An 18,838-nucleotide genomic window follows, 5' to 3' on the forward strand; every position below is an offset into this window, starting at 1 on the left:
CCTCTATGAGTCCAGTTCCACGTGTTGCTGACTTCTGTGGATTCGTGTCCCTGCCGGTCTACTCACCTGTGCGCTGCACCTGCTAGACCGCTGCCTCACCTATCCAGGGACTTCCTATCCAGTCGGTCTCCAGCCGCTCAGGTACCGCTGCAACCCCATCTGACTGCTACTGCTGAACCACGGTATGCATACTTCTCATTGACTGTGCTGAGTATTGCATATCTTGCTGGACTGTGTTTGGTTCTCTCTGGAGTCTGCTATCCTCTGAGTCTATGGCCATCATTTCATGTTCCGTGATCACCCAGCTACCAGAGTACTCTATTACCATCTACATTGCTCTGGTAAGCCCACCATCTGGTGATCCCTGGGTAAAGACTCCTAGTGCCCGTGACAGTAAGATCAGGCCATGACAGACCCAGATGCGGAACCTACCGCCAAAGAGATGCTGCAACATCTGGTTAGCCGTGTGGAGCAACAGGATGCCCGCCAACAGCTGTTACTTCAGTGTTATCAGTCATTAACCTCCCAAGGAACATCTGGACAGACTGTGACAGCTACTATTGAAGCTCCTGTGCTCTACAGCTTCCACCGCTTCACCTGCCTACTCCGTCAAAGGGGAACGGATGGAGACCGCCAAAGGAGCTTCATAGTAGGTGTCCAGTAGACCAGATGTTCATGGGCCAGGTTAATGATGCTCCAACCTGAGTAAAAGTGTTGGGCCGTAGCTCCATCGGTTCCAGAAGGTTGCCTAGCTATCTCTTTGGGGTAGGTTCCCAGCCCTGCTTGGGCCTCCCCTCTGTGGGAGAGGAACGATCCAATATTACAAGATAGTGCCAAATTCATTTCTACATTCCGAAGTGTGTTCGATGAACCAGGTCGTGTGACCTCCGCTGCTTCCAGCATCCTCCGTCTGCGACAAGGATCTCATACTGTAGGCCAGTACGTCATTCAATTTAGGATCTTAGCCTCTGAACTTCAGTGGAACACTGAAGCCCTAGTTGCCGCCTTCTGGCAGGGGCTTTCCGATAAAATTAAAGATGCACTGACTACCCAAGAGCTTCCTTCGTCACTTGAAGATTTGATCTCTCTATGCCATCGTGTTGATATGAGATTTCGTGAAAGAGAGGCTGAGAAAACGACTTCTGCTAAAGCACCTTTTCGCTCTAACCCTCAATTTCGTCCAGTGTCACCCGCTGTGATTCCCATGGAGATTGGACGTTCCAAGTTATCTTCTGAGGAGAGGAAACGAAGAGTCAAGAATAGACTCTGTATCTATTGTGCTGATTCCACTCATGTCCTCAGCTCCTGCCCTAAGAGATCGGGAAATGCCAGGCCCTAACTAGTTCTGGAGAGGTGAAGTTAGGGTCCCTGGAGTCCTCTCCATCGTCTATGAAATCTAAAGTCTGCGCTTTTGATGTGACTATTTCCTTTGCTACCAAGACCTTTGAGTCACAGGCATTGATTGATTCCGGAGCAGCAGGAAATTTTATTTCCAAATCGTTAGTTAATCAATGGTCTCTACCAATGATTACCTTAAAAACTCCCATTACTGTGACGGCTATCGATGGATCACGTCTCATCAACGGTCTCATCACCCAGAGTACGTCTCCAGTAACCCTTCAGATTGGTGCTCTGCATCATGAAGAGATATCGTTTTTAATTCTTCCTGTTACGACAAGTCCGATTGTCCTAGGCCTTCCATGGCTTCAGTGTCACTCTCCCCAGATTGACTGGCGCACCCCTCAAGTCACGTCTTGGGGGCCTGAATGTCACCATCATTGCCTTTCCCAAGTCATTCCTCTCAAGGTACAGCAAGCTTCCATTTCAGCTATTTCACCGGGACTCCCTCCTCAATATGCTTCATTTACCGATGTTTTTGATAAAGCTCAGTCTGAACGTCTTCCTCCTCATCGTTCTTGGGATTGTCCGATTGATCTTCTTCCTGGCAAGACTCCTCCCAGAGGCCGGGTCTATCCACTCTCGTTACCTGAAACTCAAGCTACATCTGAATATATACGGGAGAACCTCCAGCGTGGGTTCATTCGACCTTCCACCTCGCCCGCTGGAGCTGGGTTCTTCTTTGTCAAAAAGAAGGATGGATCATTACGCCCTTGTATAGATTTTCGTGGACTCAATGCCATTACTATCAAGAACCGGTATCCCATTCCGTTGATCACTGAGCTATTTGACCGCATCAAGGGAGCCCGTATTTTTACTAAGTTGGATCTTCGTGGTGCTTACAATTTAATCAGAATCCGTTCCGGTGACGAATGGAAGACGGCGTTTAACACCAGAGACGGGCATTACGAATATCTGGTAATGCCTTTCGGGCTATGTAATGCCCCCGCTGTTTTTCAGGGCTTCATTAATGAGATTTTTCGGGACTTATTATATGTATGTGTCGTCGTCTACCTGGACGACATATTGATTTTTTCACAGGACCTGCCTTCTCACCACCAACATGTGGCAGAAGTCCTCTCCAGGCTACGGAAAAATTCATTGTTCTGTAAATTAGAAAAATGTTCATTCGAATTACCCCAGATTCCATTCTTGGGGTATATTGTTTCCGGAGTTGGTCTGAAGATGGATCCTGACAAAGTAAATGCTGTACTACATTGGCCCCAGCCAACTACTCTTCGTGCCATCCAGCGTTTTTTAGGTTTTGCCAATTACTATAGACGCTTCATTCAAGACTTTTCTTCCATTGCATCTCCTATTGTGGCCCTGACTCGTAAAGGGGCTAATCCTAAGCAATGGTCTACTGAGGCTATTCAAGCCTTTCAAACATTAAAAGAGTCCTTCTCTTCGGCTCCAATCCTTCGTCAGCCTGATGTGACACTCCCTTTTTTCCTAGAAGTAGATGCCTCTAATGTGGGCTTAGGAGCTATTCTCTCCCAACGCTCGGAACAGCAAAAATTCCACCCTTGTGCCTTCTATTCTCGGGGTCTCCTACCCGCAGAGAAGAATTATACCATCGGAGACAAGGAATTACTGGCTATCAAAGCCGCATTAGAGGAATGGAGATACTTGTTGGAGGGAGCTCGCCATCCGGTGACGATCTTCACGGATCATAAGAACTTGTCATATCTCCAGTCTGCCCAATGCTTGAACCCTCGTCAAGCAAGATGGTCTCTTTTCTTTTCCCGTTTTGAATTAATAATTACCTTCAAACCAGCTGCCAAGAACAAAAAAGCTGATGCCTTATCTAGAGCCTTTGCTACGTCCTCTGATATAGAAGAGGTTTCCAACCATACCATTCTAGACCCCAAATGTATCTTACTGGCTGCTTCATCCACCAAAACGCTACCATTTGGGAAGACCCTCGTGCCTTCTACTCTAAGGAGGAAAATCCTTTCGTGGTTCCATGCCTCTCGTTTTTCTGGACACGCCGGTGAACACAAGACTTTTGAGATCCTCTCTCGAAGTTACTGGTGGCCTTCAATGAGGAGAGACGTCAAAGAGTTCATTGCTTCCTGTGAATTATGTTCGCAATTCAAATCCTCCCGCAGAACCCCAGCAGGGTTGCTGCGACCACTACCCATTCCGTCCAAACCATGGACCCATATTAGTATGGATTTCGTTACTGACTTACCACCTAGTAAGAACCATAACACTATTTGGGTGGTAGTGGACAGATTTTCGAAGATGGCTCATTTCATCCCTCTGTCTGGTTTGCCTTCCTCGTCTATCCTGGCTGAACATTTCATTAAAGAGATCTTCCGTATCCATGGATGTCCATCTGAGATTGTGTCTGATAGAGGAGTACAATTCGTGTCCAGATTCTGGCGAGCCCTTTGTAAAACCTTGGGCATACGATTAGCACTCTCATCTTCTTACCATCCACAATCCAATGGACAAACCGAACGTGTCAATCAAGATCTTGAGACTTTTATAAGGATATTTTCATCAGCCAATCAAGACAACTGGGTAGAGTTACTCCCTTGGGCTGAGTTCGCCCATAACAACATGTACCATGAGTCATCATCCAAAACTCCATTCTTTGTGGTCTACGGTCACCATCCGTCTTTTCCGGAATTTCCTGCCCTCCCGCCCACCCAAGTTCCTGAGGTGGAGACTGTTTGTCAGACCTTTAAAAATATCTGGTCTCAGGTTAGAACCTGTTTAAAGAAGACATCTGTCAAATATAAATCTTTCGCTGATAAGAAGAGGCGGGCTATTCCACCACTAAAAATTGGAGATCGTGTCTGGTTATCCACAAAAAATATTCGTTTGAAGGTTCCATCCATGAAATTCGCCCCTCGTTTTATTGGTCCATATAGGATCATTCAAGTTATCAATCCAGTATGTGTGAAACTCCTTCTTCCTAAGAGTCTTCGGATTTCTAATGCCTTCCATGTATCTTTGCTCAAACCTCTTATTATCAACCGTTTTTCAACTCCTCCCTCAGTTCCGCAGCCAGTTCAAGTCCATCAGGAGGAGGATTTTGAGATTACCGAGGTACTAGATGCAAAAATTTCGCGAGGAGTCCTCCACTTCCTCGTTCATTGGAAGGGCTTTGGTCCTGAGGAGCGCTCTTGGATCAAAGCTGAAGATCTTAATGCTCCTGCCCTTTTGAAGAAGTTTTACTCCAAAAATCCGGACAAGCCCGGTTCCAGGCGTTCTGTGCCCACCTTTAAAAGGGGGGGTACTGTCACTCACCGGACCGTGAGTGCCTCTTCCCGGACATTTAGGAACCGTGGCCGTCCACCATCTTGAGGGTCTGCGCATGCGCAGCCCTTTTCTATACTTCAGTGTATACCCCTTTAACTTAATTGGCAGATCAGGCAACCTCCCTATATTAAGCACCTGTGGTCACCACCACATTGCCTGATCTTGGAGTCTCATTCCTCATGAGTCTCTGAAGGTGTTCCTGTGTTCCTCGTGTATTCAGCGCTGCTGATTCCTGTGGTTTCCAAACCACTTCTATTCCTGTGGTTTCCATACCACTTCTACCATCAACTGTATCATCAGGACTGTTTGCTGATTCCTATCCGCTGCCTCCGTGCACTACAGTCTTCTAAACCACTTCAACGTTATTGTATATCAATGTGACTGTTTGCTCATTGCTATCCGCTGCCTCCGTGCACTCCAGCTTTTACTTCACTCACCTGCTCCTCATCAAGTCTGTTTGCTGATTCCAATCCGCTGCCTCTGTGCACTACAGTCTCCTGCTTGCAACTCGCCTGTGTTCATCATCGTGACTGCCAGCTGACTATTATCCGTTGCCTCTGTGCACTACAGTCTCCTGCTTGCAACTCGCCTGTGTTCAGCATCGTGACTGCCAGCTGACTATTATCCGCTGCCTCTGTGCACTACAGTCTCCTGCTTGCAACTCGCCTGTGTTCATCATCGTGACTGCCAGCTGACTATTATCCGCCGCCTCTGTGCACTACAGTCTCCTGCTTGCAACTCGCCTGTGTTTATCATCGTGACTGCCAGCTGGCTACTATCCGCTGCCTCCGTGCACTACAGCCTCCTGCTTGCAACTCGCCTGTGTTCCACATCGTGACTGCCAGCTGATTACTATCCGCTGCCTCCGTGCACTACAGTCTCATCTCATCTTGCTGTGGCTTCCTCGAGACTGCCGCTTTCATGACCATCTGCTACACTTCATTATCAACAGCTCCTGCCCTGCGCTGCACTCCTGTTGCCCATCGCTGTTGGTTCCTGTGGTTGCTACTGGTTACCTCCGTGTGCCGCTGAGTCCTGCCGCTGTGGTCAGCGCTATCGTCCATCTCCTGCTGATCCACTCTCCACGCCTTCACGTGTTCCACTGGCCTCTACCCTCCTGTCAGCATTGGATTGGTATTTCATCTACTACCCTCTGCTGGATCATCTCCATTCTCCTGGGTCCTCTATGAGTCCAGTTCCACGTGTTGCTGACTTCTGTGGATTCGTGTCCCTGCCGGTCTACTCACCTGTGCGCTGCACCTGCTAGACCGCTGCCTCACCTATCCAGGGACTTCCTATCCAGTCGGTCTCCAGCCGCTCAGGTACCGCTGCAACCCCATCTGACTGCTACTGCTGAACCACGGTATGCATACTTCTCATTGACTGTGCTGTGTATTGCATATCTTGCTGGACTGTGTTTGGTTCTCTCTGGAGTCTGCTATCCTCTGAGTCTATGGCCATCATTTCATGTTCCGTGATCACCCAGCTACCAGAGTACTCTATTACCATCTACATTGCTCTGGTAAGCCCACCATCTGGTGATCCCTGGGTAAAGACTCCTAGTGCCCGTGACACATATTTTGTGGAATCCGGGTGCCACTACATACTGAGGAGCAGAAATCACACCAGGTTTGTGAATGACAGGTATCCGGAAACAGCTAAAATCACATATCTTTGGAAAAGGTATGTCACATTGTCCAAATGTCATCATATTTGGTATCAAAAGATGGACAGAATCATAGAGGATTTATTAATGATAAAACTGGATAGATGTGACACTTTACAGGAAAGTTAGATCACATAGTAGAATTGGTTAGTAAATCAGGTAACAGGCAAATGGTGATTGGAAAAATTGTCGCAGGCCACAACCCCTGGGGGCAGGAACAGGTCTTTAAAATGCTGAGACGAGACACAAAAAAATTTCAGACTTTTTGGGAAATCAATTCACATTGATAAGGTGTCCATCTTCCAAGCCAAATTTCCCTTGGCCAGAATGCAATTCATGTAAGTGCAAATCTGAATGTAACCCCTTTTATTTTAAACTGCTTTGCTTGTTATGTCAATCTATTAATTGATATTCAATATTTTTTTAATCTGTCTGCCCTGTATTTTTGTATATTAAATCTATAATTTAATAAGTTGCGTCCTTGATACTCTAACAAATCCATTACCCTGTTAGAAGAGAAAGTTCTACCAAGTTAACCCTTGGAATGCCAGTGAGTGATTTGTTGATACATTTGATTAACAAGCTGTGTGTGCTTGCATTTACATTTGTGTAACTATCTGGAGGTGTGAAGAGTTAACCCTGTGCGTGCTGGTATGGGTCTTGCTAGTCTGTGGATAGCTAAGAACCTGTGTGCCAGTGTGGGACAGTATATTGGGTCCTATTGCCTGTATTCAATAGGTGGTGGCAAACCTGAAGTGTCTGGAGGTGTGAGAGCGCTGTGTTTGGGGGCGATTCCGTAGGTCTATAACCTGTGTGATAGGTGGAAAGAGACTGCGTGCTGAAATCGTGTGTGATCTCATACAGTGAACACCCCAAAGTGACGGCAGCTGGGAGCCTGTTCGTGACACAGCCCCATACACAGCAAGCAGCCATACACTGTGGTCTGCACCTTTCTATCATAGCCAGCATTAACTTCTTCATCAATTTGTGCTACAGTAGCGTTACTGTGGAATTGGATCAGACGGGTTAGCCTTCAATCCTCATTCGCATCATTGAGCCTTGTGCGCCCATAACCCTGTCACCAGTTCACCAGCTGTCCTTCCTTGGACCACATTTGGTAGGTACTAACCACTGCATAGCGGGAACACCCTACAACACCTGCTGTTTTGGAGATGCTCTGACCCAGTCATCTAGCCATCACAATTTGCCCTTGTCACAGGCACCCAGCTCCTTACATTTGCCCATTTTTACTGCTTCCAACACATCAAATTCAAGAACTGACTGTTCTCTTGCTGCCTAATACATCCCACTCTTGACAGGTGCAATTGTAACGAGATAATCAATGTCATTCACTTCACTTGGCAATGGTTTTAATGTTGTGGCTCATCTCTATATATGTGAACGTTATTGGTAGCACTTTTATACATGTAAGGCTAAGTGGTCTTTTAAGCTCTCCTTGTTCACCTACTTTTCTTCCACTATGGTTACCCAACAGACTTTTCATATTCTATATATTTGTCTCCTGTATAACCTTGTCAAATCCTTTTTTTTTTATATAAGGTTTCATGCTTTGGGCAGCACGGTGGCTAAGTGGTTAGCACTTCTGCCTCACAGCACTGGGGTCATGAGTTCAATTTCCAACCATGGCCTTATCTGTGTGGAGTTTGTATGTTCTCCCTGTGTTTGAGTGGGTTTCCTCCGGGTGCTCCGGTTTCCTCCCACACTCCAAAGAACATACTAATAGGTTAATTGGCTACGATCAAAAATTGACCCTAGTCTGTGTGTGTGTTTGTGTGTGTGTGTGTGTGTGTGTGTGTGTTAGGGAATTTAAACTGTAAGCTCCAATGAGGCAGGGACTGATGTGAATGAGTTCTCTGTACAGCGCTGTGGAATCAGTGGTGCTATATAAATAAATGGTGATGATGATGATGCTTGCCTCTGTTCACATATCACGACACTGCCTCTTTGACATCAATCCTCTCACTCACACACATAATCGCACAAATGGACATATTACTGCCCCTCACAAAGTCACCATAATCCTCTCTTGAAATACTCTGTGCTGCTGTACATTTTCTAATCTGTTTCATCTACAGGGTGTTCTATACCACACAAGGGAATACTGGGGACACTCAGGGGCATATTCAATGAGAGTTCCGGTCTGCGGTAACACGCGTTACCGCGGAAAGTGCGCGTTATTGTTGGTATTACGGTACCACTGCGAACGAAAATCCACGTTATTGCGGTAACGTGGATTAAGTTTGCGGACCGGTCCGGCGGACCGGAATTGTAATTGAATATGCCCCTCAGATATTCAGGAGATGAAGATTGATGAGAAAAAAAATGTGTTCTCATCTTAGTCAAAGGTACACTAAAATTACATTTTAGATGAGGCAAGTATAAAATTAAAATTCTAAAATGTTTATGCTTTTTTACCCTTCGTAGAACCACTTCACATCTATAGAGTTTGTATTAATTTTGATAATACGATACAGTAACACCTGGGAATTGGATCATCTACCTGAAATTAAGGAACTTACTTTACTTGCCAACATTTACAACAGAGCTTTTAAAATGCACTATATGTATCAGGTAAGAGTACAATTAACCAAGACAAAACGACAGTTTTAAGTCTATTTATGGTCTTTATCCATTTCCATCTCATACTGTAACTGTAACCTGTTTCAGACCTTAACAGAAAGATTATGCAACCAAATAAAGGCATATATTGGTACTAGCTAATCCACATGCTTGTACAAGTATTTTTATTCTCTGCAGCACATTCATTTTTCAGTAAATGGACAATTGCATACAGTTTATATACAAGTGAGATATATGAACTAAGTTGATGTTTCATCTTTAATATAAAGCAGAGCAGAGCCAACTGCTCACATGATTTGTGCATGCTGATCATCCTACAGCTGAAGATCAGATACCAATGTCTAGGCGATGAGCGTGAAAGAGGGCTAATAAAGGACTCTTTATATCAATGTTATGGTTTGGGAAAAGGTATTTAAAGTGATTATGATAGTATATATTGGCAGGCCTGGAGAACAAAGCACACGTGCTATAGCAAATGATTTCAACCAACGTCACCTAAGTAAGCCACCCATTAGACACAATGCAGTTGCCAAACTCCTTGTCAAATTTAAACAAACCGTTTCAGTTGCAGAGAGTGGACGAGCAAAAACTACTACAAATGAAGCAACAACAACTGCTGTGCAGGCATTTTCAAAGAACCCACAACGTAGCACTTATCGTCTGTCTCGTGAATGTGGGGTTACTTGTATGGCTATTTTGAGAATTTTGTCTACATATAAGTAGCACCCCTACAAGATTCAGATGTTGCAACACCTGACTGAGGATGATACTATAGCACATGTGCTTCATTCTCCAGATATTAAGACAGTCTCAACATGTTTGTGTTAGGGCTAATGTCAATAATGTCACTACCTGCAAAAGAAAAATCAGTTAAAACTCGAGAGTGAATAAAGTTACGTTAAAACGAAGAATACCATTGTTTTTCTTATGAAATTCTGCATCTGTTTGATATGTCACATGGCCAGGTGCGGGCTGGCGAATCTCAGCCCGGGGGGGCGCACAGGTGGCCGCATCATATGACAGGCGATGCCGCCGCTTCATTGATGACGCGGCCGCATCGCTTGTTTTGTGATGCGGCCGCAGGTAAATATTAAAGAAAACGTGCATTCCAGGGTGAGGGGCCGGCCCGAACAGGGGTCAGATAGAGCGGCCCGGGGGACCAGTGCCCCCCTGCCCCCCGGCCCAGCCCGCCCCTGCACATGACTAACTTCTCATTTAAAAAATTAGAGCTGCAAGATGACCGACTTCAAGATGACTTCCATACTGGCCACATGTCCTAAAATGTTTTCCACCACATCCAGATCATATGTGTAGACACTGGACTAATATTTCCTTACTCATTACCATTTTAAAAGGGTGTTTCCACAATTATGGACCACCCTGTATATTTAAAAAGAAATAATGCTGCAGGGTCGGGAGATATTTTATGATTTAGGACTAATCCTGACTGTCCTGCACACACTACATTAGGGAAGCTAGTTTAAAGCACTATGTTGAGGGCAATTTTATTATGACACTCCTCATTGAACAAGAGAGTAACTAGGCATGTAGTACAGCCCGCCTTGGCATCTGAACAGGAAGACAAGTTAGACTCCTCAGTGCAACACCACCAAACTAAAGACTAGACAGGAGGTAAGTTTAGTTTTGAATGATAGACCATTTTTTGTTGCTTTTAGAATTGTATAAAACCACTTGGGAGGGAAGCAAACACTAAAGTTTGACACATCACGTGAGCCCCTCCTTCAGGAGGTGAAGCTCTGTAGTGTTTTGCTTTCTTACCTAATCAGAATGAAAGCTATTTAGAGCAAGGTCAACCAACTGTAAAACATGTATTATCTACATACTAATGAGCTTTCTTTTCAAAACACGTGTCACATAATTCATTTATTAACTCTTCTAGTTCACGTCACAGGAAAGCACAACAAAGATATGTGCTGATGAATGAGTCCAAAGTGCCACCTAGATATAACTGCTTTTTCTGTGGTAGAGTTGTTTATTTTTGCCTGCAAAATTTCCAGGCAATCTTTACTGCTGAGCAGGGGCATGTTCTGTGCAGTCAGTTGCGTAGCTACTTTCTGCCTATTTACTAACAAGCAACAATAAAAATCAGTTTATGCTTTATATATATGCATTATATACTATTCATGCTCTATTTCTCAACACTCTATAAATCTGTCTGTAGACCATTGACAACTTTAGCAAATCCATTTTACACTCCCGTTGTCATAACTTATCGATTATCTGCAATTTACATTCCAGTTCACGCATGTGATCACCCTGAGATGAAACAGTGCAGCTGCAGAAGAGTTTTATGTTACTCAATCACATCCCCATTTGCCTTACATTGTTTATACAAGGTATTTAACCCCTTTGGTATTTTCACATTTTATTTTCCTAAATGTTTAAATGATATGGATTTATTCAGGAATTTGTATAACTGTCCAGCAAACCACACTCTGCAAATTATACAACTCCAATGCTTTGCCTTACAGAATTACAAGTAAATATCCATTTGTTTATAATGTATTTGACAGCATTCAGGGATAGTAAAAGTCTTTGAAGTCTTTTTACATAATTTCCCTGGTTGGTGCTTTTCAATAATAATTTCTCGGATTTACTGTGAATATATACTGTCACAAGACCGTATTGGGGTTGCCATCCACTGGAGTAGACAGTTGCACTTCAGCCAGATAAATCACACAAGTCCAGCACTTCAGGTTCAAAAGCCTCTGCTAGTTTTATTCACCAGAGATCAAATTTGCAGTTTCTCTCAGGAGTCACCTGACCTTCTCCCCCAGACAATGAGAGAGAGAGAGTGATCAGAGCTGTAACCTTTTACAGGCAGCACACAGGTGCAACTCCTAATTAGTCAAGTGTGAAACCTGCACTGGGAAGCTTTTCCCACACACCTCTCCCTTGTGTTTTAAAATATGAATGAGAGGAATCTAGGACTTACATATATACCATTTACTTCTTTACCAGTCGTCTGTCACAATTACTTTGATGAAGCTTTTCTTTGGAATTGCATTAATGGTGAAATCTCTTACAGACAGGTATATTTATTTTGAAATATTTAATTTGTACAGAGGTGTACTCCAATTAATTATTTGACCATTGAAGACAAATAATTACTAATGTAATTTGATTTCTAAGACTTTTAATATTCCCCTGAGCACCAGCTTCATAAAAAAATGGAAATAATATGGTGTAAGTGAGAATCTGTGTAGATCAGGCTGTCCTCCAAAACTGAGAATCCTGGCAAGCAGAGATCTTAATTAACACATTACATTTGTCCCTTATTTCCACCAATTCCTTAATATGAACCTGGCAATCAAAAGAGCTTAAACAGTGCTATGATCAGGTTCATACAATATGTGAGTTGGACAAGAGGTCAAAAGGACACCAATAGGTGGTGCTGATGCATGATTTAGCACAGTTGTAAGTGATCACAGTATTCTCTCCACCTTATCATAAGCATCAGGAATACTAATACGCATTGAAGGATTGTGCATAAATGTGCAGAAAGCACATAGAGAGACACATTTTTGCAATTTGTCTAACTCATAAATTGCCTCCATTGGCACAGTTTGTAGGTGATGCTGCACTATAACATATTTTTTATCAATTTCCCCCTAAAAATAGATTCATTTACCTGTGGCTCCTTATTGTATTTGCTGGGATCCTTTTCATAGCTTTCTGCATAAATCCGTAGAGTGGTTCCCACAGAACCTGAGGCACTGAGTCGAAAAATGATTCTTGATCCATCTGCAAATATGATCCTGAGTCCCTAGGAAAAGGCAGAATATACAATTATTTACTCAAGATGATGGTTTGTCCATTAGATACTGACTAACAATAATGTAAATACTGCACTTAATAACAGACAATGCCAAATTTGTTACAACTGGGCAACAGAATCCAATCATTGCTGAATGTTAGTGACTTGGATATATAAAAAAAAACAGACGTCACATAGTCTAATTACGCAGTAATTACGCAAGCAATTGATTAAATATTTTCATATACTTAAATAAATAATTGCTTTTTATACATATTCTTAAATGTTTGTAATAACTTACAGGTAAAACAAGCACCAGTTCCTATCATGGTAAGAGCTTTAACTGGCTTGTGAGATTAGACAAAAGGTGAAAAAATATTTTTAAGTTAAACATAGTAAAAGAAATAAAGAAATGAAACATTAAGAAATCATATAAACTATAAAGGAAAAAGCAAAAATGTCTGAGAACCACAATATATTGTTTTATTAGAACAATTACACTAAGGTCTTTGCTAACAAATTCTATTTAAGCTGCTGGACAGTTTTCCCCATATTTTAATTCATTAGAAACTTAAAAAGGAAATTGAAAAAGGTTAACGTATACTTGATGTTTGCATCTTCCACACCAACTGATGCAACTTAACAACAATGAATCTTCATAGCAAGTGGTGGTCATTAGATGTGATGGACACTAGATGGCGCTTTGTCCTTTCTACTGATTTGTTTAATGGACTTTTGAAAATGCTGAAAAGCTAGCTGTAATATTAAAGTAACAAAGTAAACCACTAAAGTAACATTACTATCACTTTGATAATCAGATAATTGATACAAGACTTCTGTGATGGAATGTATATCTATCAAGGAAGGCAAAACACACCTAGATATGATAATCACCTCATATAAGCAACTTCTCTGTTACAAAATGAAAGTTGCCTATTATAAGGAAAACTTGGAATACCGTACTCACAACTGTAAATGAAAAAACACTGAGATGGTGTCAGTTCTGACTATGTCATATATATATATATATATATATATATATATATATATATATATATATATATATTACAAAAAGCACTATACAAGAAGTTTCCAAATTGTTAACATCCACTGACATTTGACAGATTGACAGCTGATTTGGGATGAGGAAAATACAGATGAATGCAGTGTTACGTGCATAGTATAATATGGAAGTATCCTTGATGAGAGGTAAGGTCAGGCAGGTGTTTGAGTGCATACCTCAAGCTATAGTACCAGGCCAGTGCAAGGCTACCTTGCCAGACTATTGAGTCCACATGATTAGTATCCAGCATACTGATGCTATGCTGATCCAGTAATGAATTCTGACCATGGCCAGCTATGCATTGTTGGTGCTTGACTTGTAGACTGTCTTCATCAACTCATGGAATATATTATTCCTAATTAGACTGTTACAACTGACGCCTGATCCCATTTAATGCTGGAGCAGTTTTCATTACTTCATACTCTCTGTTCACTAAATGTACGGCTGTGACCGGTTCTGTACCTTGCTAATGATTCAGCATGAGAAAACCTATGTGTCCGTAACTGTGAGTCTGATGATATTCCTGTTATTCTTGTTTCACCAGCTGTTCAACGCTTGCACAGCTGATTGGTCTGGCACTGTACTTCTGCTAAAGATTGACATTCAGTAATCCTCTACCAGGATAATCACTGCGGCTTTAGTTTTAGTACATTGTTTTATCTATCTATCTATCTATCTATAAATATATATATATATATATATATATATATATATATATTTATTTGTCATGTCCAAAAATTTTGAGAATGGCACAAGTATTGGTTTTTTACAAAGTTTGCCGCTTCTGTGTATTTAGACCTTTTTGTCAGATGTTACTATGATATACTGAAGTAAAATCACAAGTGTTTTTATAAGTGTCAAATGCTTTTATTGACAATTACATTAAGTTTATGCAAAGAGTTAATATTTGCAGTGTTTACCCTTCTTTTTGAAGACCTCTGCAATTTGCCCTGACGTGCTGTCAATCAACTTCTGGGCCATATACAGACTGATGGCCGCCCATTCGTGCCTAATCAATGGTTGGAGTTTTTCAGAATTTGTGGGTTTTTGTTTGTCCACCCGCCTCTTGAGGATTGACCACAAGTTCTCAATGGGATTAAGGTCTGGGGAGTTTCCTGGCCATGGACCCAAAATTTCGATGTTAGATCCCCGAGCTACTTAGTTATCACTAGTGCTCCATCATACTGGAGAAGGCATTGCTTGTCACCAAAATGTTCTTAGATGGTTGGGAGAAGATGCTCTTGGAGGATGTCTTTGTACCATTCTTTATTCATGGCTGTGTTTTTAGGCAAAATTGTGAGTGAGTCCACTCCCTTGGCTGAGAAGCAACCCCACACATGAATGGTCTCAGGATGCTTTACTGATGGCTAGACAAAGGACTGATGGTACTGCTCACCTTTCCTTCTTCGGACAAGCGATTTTCCAGATGCCTCAAACACTCTGAAAGAGGATTCATCAGAGAAAATGACTTTACCACAGTCCTCAGCCATCCAATCCCTGTACCTTTTGCAGAATATCAGTCTGTCCCTGATGTTTTTCCTGGAGAGAAGTGGCTTCTTTGCTGGCCTTCTTGACACCAAGCCATCCTCCAAAATTCTTCGCCTCACTGTACGTGCAGATGCACTCACACCTGCCTGCTGCCATTCCTGAGCAAGCTCTGCACTGGTGGTGCCCAGATCCTGCAGCTGAATCAACATTAGGAGACTGTCCTGGCCCTTGCCGGATGTTCTTGGGCGCCCTGAAGCCTTCTTCACAACTATTGATCATCTCCCCTTGAAGTTCTTGATGATCCATTAAATGATTGTTTTAGGTGCAATTTTACTAGCAGCAATATCCTTGACTGTGAAACCCTTTTTGTGCAAAGCAATGATGACTGCACGTGTTTCCTTGCAGGTAACCATGGTTAACAGAGGAAGAACAATGATTTCAAGCACCACCCTACTTTTAAAGCTTCCAGTCTGTTATTCTGACTCAATCAGCATGACAGAGTGATCTATTGCTTTGTCCTTGTAAACACTCTCACCTGTGTTAACGAGAGAATCACTGACCTGACTTTAGCTGATCCTTTAGTGGCACAGCTGAAATGCAGTGGAAATGTTGTTTTTGGGATAAAGTTCATTGTCATGGCAAAGAGGGACTTTGAAATTAATTGCAATTCATCTGATCACTCTTCATGACACTCTGGAGTATATGCAAAATCTGAGGTAGCAGACTTTGTAAAAAATAATATTTGTATCATTTTCAAAACTTTTGCCCATCAGTGTTCTGAGAGAGGAAGAAGGTGTACTATCTATCTATCTATATACACATATATAGATAGATAGTACCACTTCTTCCTCTCTCAGAACACTTCGCCTACTAGAAGATTAATATCACAGGGTACATAAAAGGCTTTTGCCTTTCTGAATTAACTACAGGTCAGCAGTTCCTTATGTTTGCTACATGTATCATTGAGTGCATAGCTGTATCTACATGACTAGATATTAAGTATCAGGGGTTACAAGCCGTGTGTGTGTGTACACGCGTGTGTGTGTGTACACGCGTGTGTGTGTATATATATACATATATATATATATATATATATATATATATATATATATAGATATAAGCACACACAGCGAAACCCGCATCAGCGTTTCACGGGATGCCTCCTCCAGCCTAATTCTGATATTGTACATTATCTGAAGCCCCAAACAGACCCAAAGTTAGAGCTTCAGTCTAGGCAGGCAGCAATACACTTTATTATTTTCCACGGCTAGCACCGCTATCAGTCCTACTAAGAAATATAGACTTTACCTATTGTCATTTATCCAACACCAGACGTGGTTTTGGAGCTAATATAGATATATACAGGGTGAGTCAAAAGTCACAGTACACCCTTTTATTTTAAAAACTCTACAGGAATTGGGCCGATAGGCCGATTTCAAGATGGCGCCCATGTTTGGTACATACCGTAAAAGATAGACCACGTCACCCATACCTTACTGGAGTATTCAGGTTTCCCAATTCCTATATAGATTTTTGAAATAAAAGGGTGTACTGTGACTTTTGACTTACCCTGTACATTGGCATTAATCTATATAGGTATAGTCTACTCTTCATTATAGATATATAGGCTAGGGTGTAGCATCCAGCGAATTTTAACATAGCACCTATTGGTTTTAAACATATCATTTTATTTTATATTTCGCTGAATATTCAGATAATAAAAATTACGTTTTAATTTGTACATTGGTTCCACACTACTTTATAGCCAGGAGAGCAACAAGTGCACCTCATTTGGTCCTTCTTTTGTTTTTGTTTATGTCAATACTTGATTGCATAGGTGGCACCCCTCAATTATTACCAAACTATATTGTTCAAATTAATGCCATTAAGGGTTTTTGCTCTTCATACTTGTGCGACATATAGGAATTCCCTTCCCCTTCTGTATAACTTAGCCAAAATGGGCAAGAAAAATAATATAATATTTCAAAAACAGGATGTCTGAAATTAAGCCCAAGCAGAAAAACTGGGAAAATCTGCATTGCAGTTCTCAGAGTGGAAATGAAGTTGAAAAATCTCATGTTCTCAGTGCAAGCCTGGTGTTACCTGAGTCAGATTATGTGGTCAGGGAAGAGTATGATTGCTTGGAGAAAACTTTCATAGGAGATTATGTGGGAATGGCAGAGTATGATCGCATAGAGGAAACTTTTACAGAAGAAATATATTGGCTTGAAAAAGAATTAAAGGACTCCAAGCAGAAGTGCGTTGAAAAGATAAAAGCCCAAGAATCTGTTTCTGAGTCATTGAGAAATGAATTGCAAGAGCTGTACAAAGCAAAAGGAAATTCAGTAGAGGCTCTTAAAGAAACTGCAGAAAAATTGCAGCAGAGAGTATGAAGAAAGAGAAAAAACAGTGGTAGATCTTGAAGAGATAGCAGCAGAAAAAGACCAAGAAATTTTTGGTTTAAAACAAAAGCTTTCATGGTTCAGCAAGAGGTGTACACATCAAGAGAGTCTGTAAAGAAACTTGTGGGGTGTAAGTTAGAGAAGCTTTATCTGGTTGCATAGTGTGAAAAGCTTGAACGATTGCTCCATGAAGAAAAGACACTTTCTGATAAGCATGCTGAGGAACGTGACAAAGCTGTGGTGGGCATCTTCTCTGAGGGGCTTAGTAAACACTATGGACGAAAGCATCCCGTTCATTTTTTTTTTAGTGTACTTGATTGCATTCTCAACATTTGCTGGTTTGATACTATTCAGCTGATAACATGATCCTATCAATTTGCAAAATGAATCTGTGCCTCTGAATATAGAGAACTTGTTATCTGAACAAAAGGGCGAGGTCAGCACAAATGCCTGGAGTGTAGATTTCTAGCATAGTGTTGGGAAAATCCTCTGCAAGAGATGAGCAAGGTTGGAATGTGTCAGGAGACATCTGTCCTTGTCACTGACAGGAGGAAAATGAGAAAGGGGAACCAGTGTATGTGATTGAGTGTGCCACAACTAAGGGGCATGCAATTCACAGTTTCTTTTATTGTTAACATTTTCTGATGATACTCAGGAGTATACTTCTTAATAAAGATTTGCAGCATTTCCACAAAATATTCACCTTATTCTGTACTTCGCTGCAAATGATTGCACATTATAATATCATCTATGTTTACTGGATGCAACTGAATAGCAAGCAGTGGCATTTTTACTTTCTATAAACATATTTTTGTTTAGCCTCACAGATTGGTGGCCTGCCTACAAATACCATGTTGTGCTGCCCTGTGATCTGAAGTGTTACTTTTTTCAAATGCTATCGAAGCATGTTTATCTTCTGTTGCTAACAACTGTTTCTCTTGGCACATCAATAAGTGGAAATTCATCACTCTCAGTGCTGTGCCAGGATTTAAACTCTTATATAAACGCACTCCCATACTCCACATAAATAAAAATGTCCATATAAAGAGTTTTAAAAAATAGCAGACAATCATATTATTGTACAGTTATATCTGTTTTCAAGACAATTTATCAGTAATATGCAACATGTCCTGACATTATTAATTTGTTGGAGAATAATACAGGATAGT

At 41.7% G+C, this 18,838-nt stretch overlaps 1 protein-coding gene across 1 annotated transcript in view; it reads right to left on the reverse strand.

The window, feature by feature from the left end:
- PGM5 (phosphoglucomutase 5) overlaps positions 1-18,838 on the reverse strand; it is a 156,846-nt gene that overhangs the window by 10,534 nt on the left and 127,474 nt on the right. The window contains exon 10 of the mRNA XM_075208554.1: positions 12,591-12,725. Within this exon, the coding sequence (XP_075064655.1) occupies positions 12,591-12,725 (135 nt within the window). The remainder of the gene's footprint in view (positions 1-12,590; positions 12,726-18,838) is intronic.

The sequence above is a fragment of the Mixophyes fleayi genome, chromosome 1, assembly GCF_038048845.1.
Source record: "Mixophyes fleayi isolate aMixFle1 chromosome 1, aMixFle1.hap1, whole genome shotgun sequence".
NCBI classification, from domain to species: Eukaryota; Metazoa; Chordata; class Amphibia; order Anura; family Limnodynastidae; genus Mixophyes; species Mixophyes fleayi.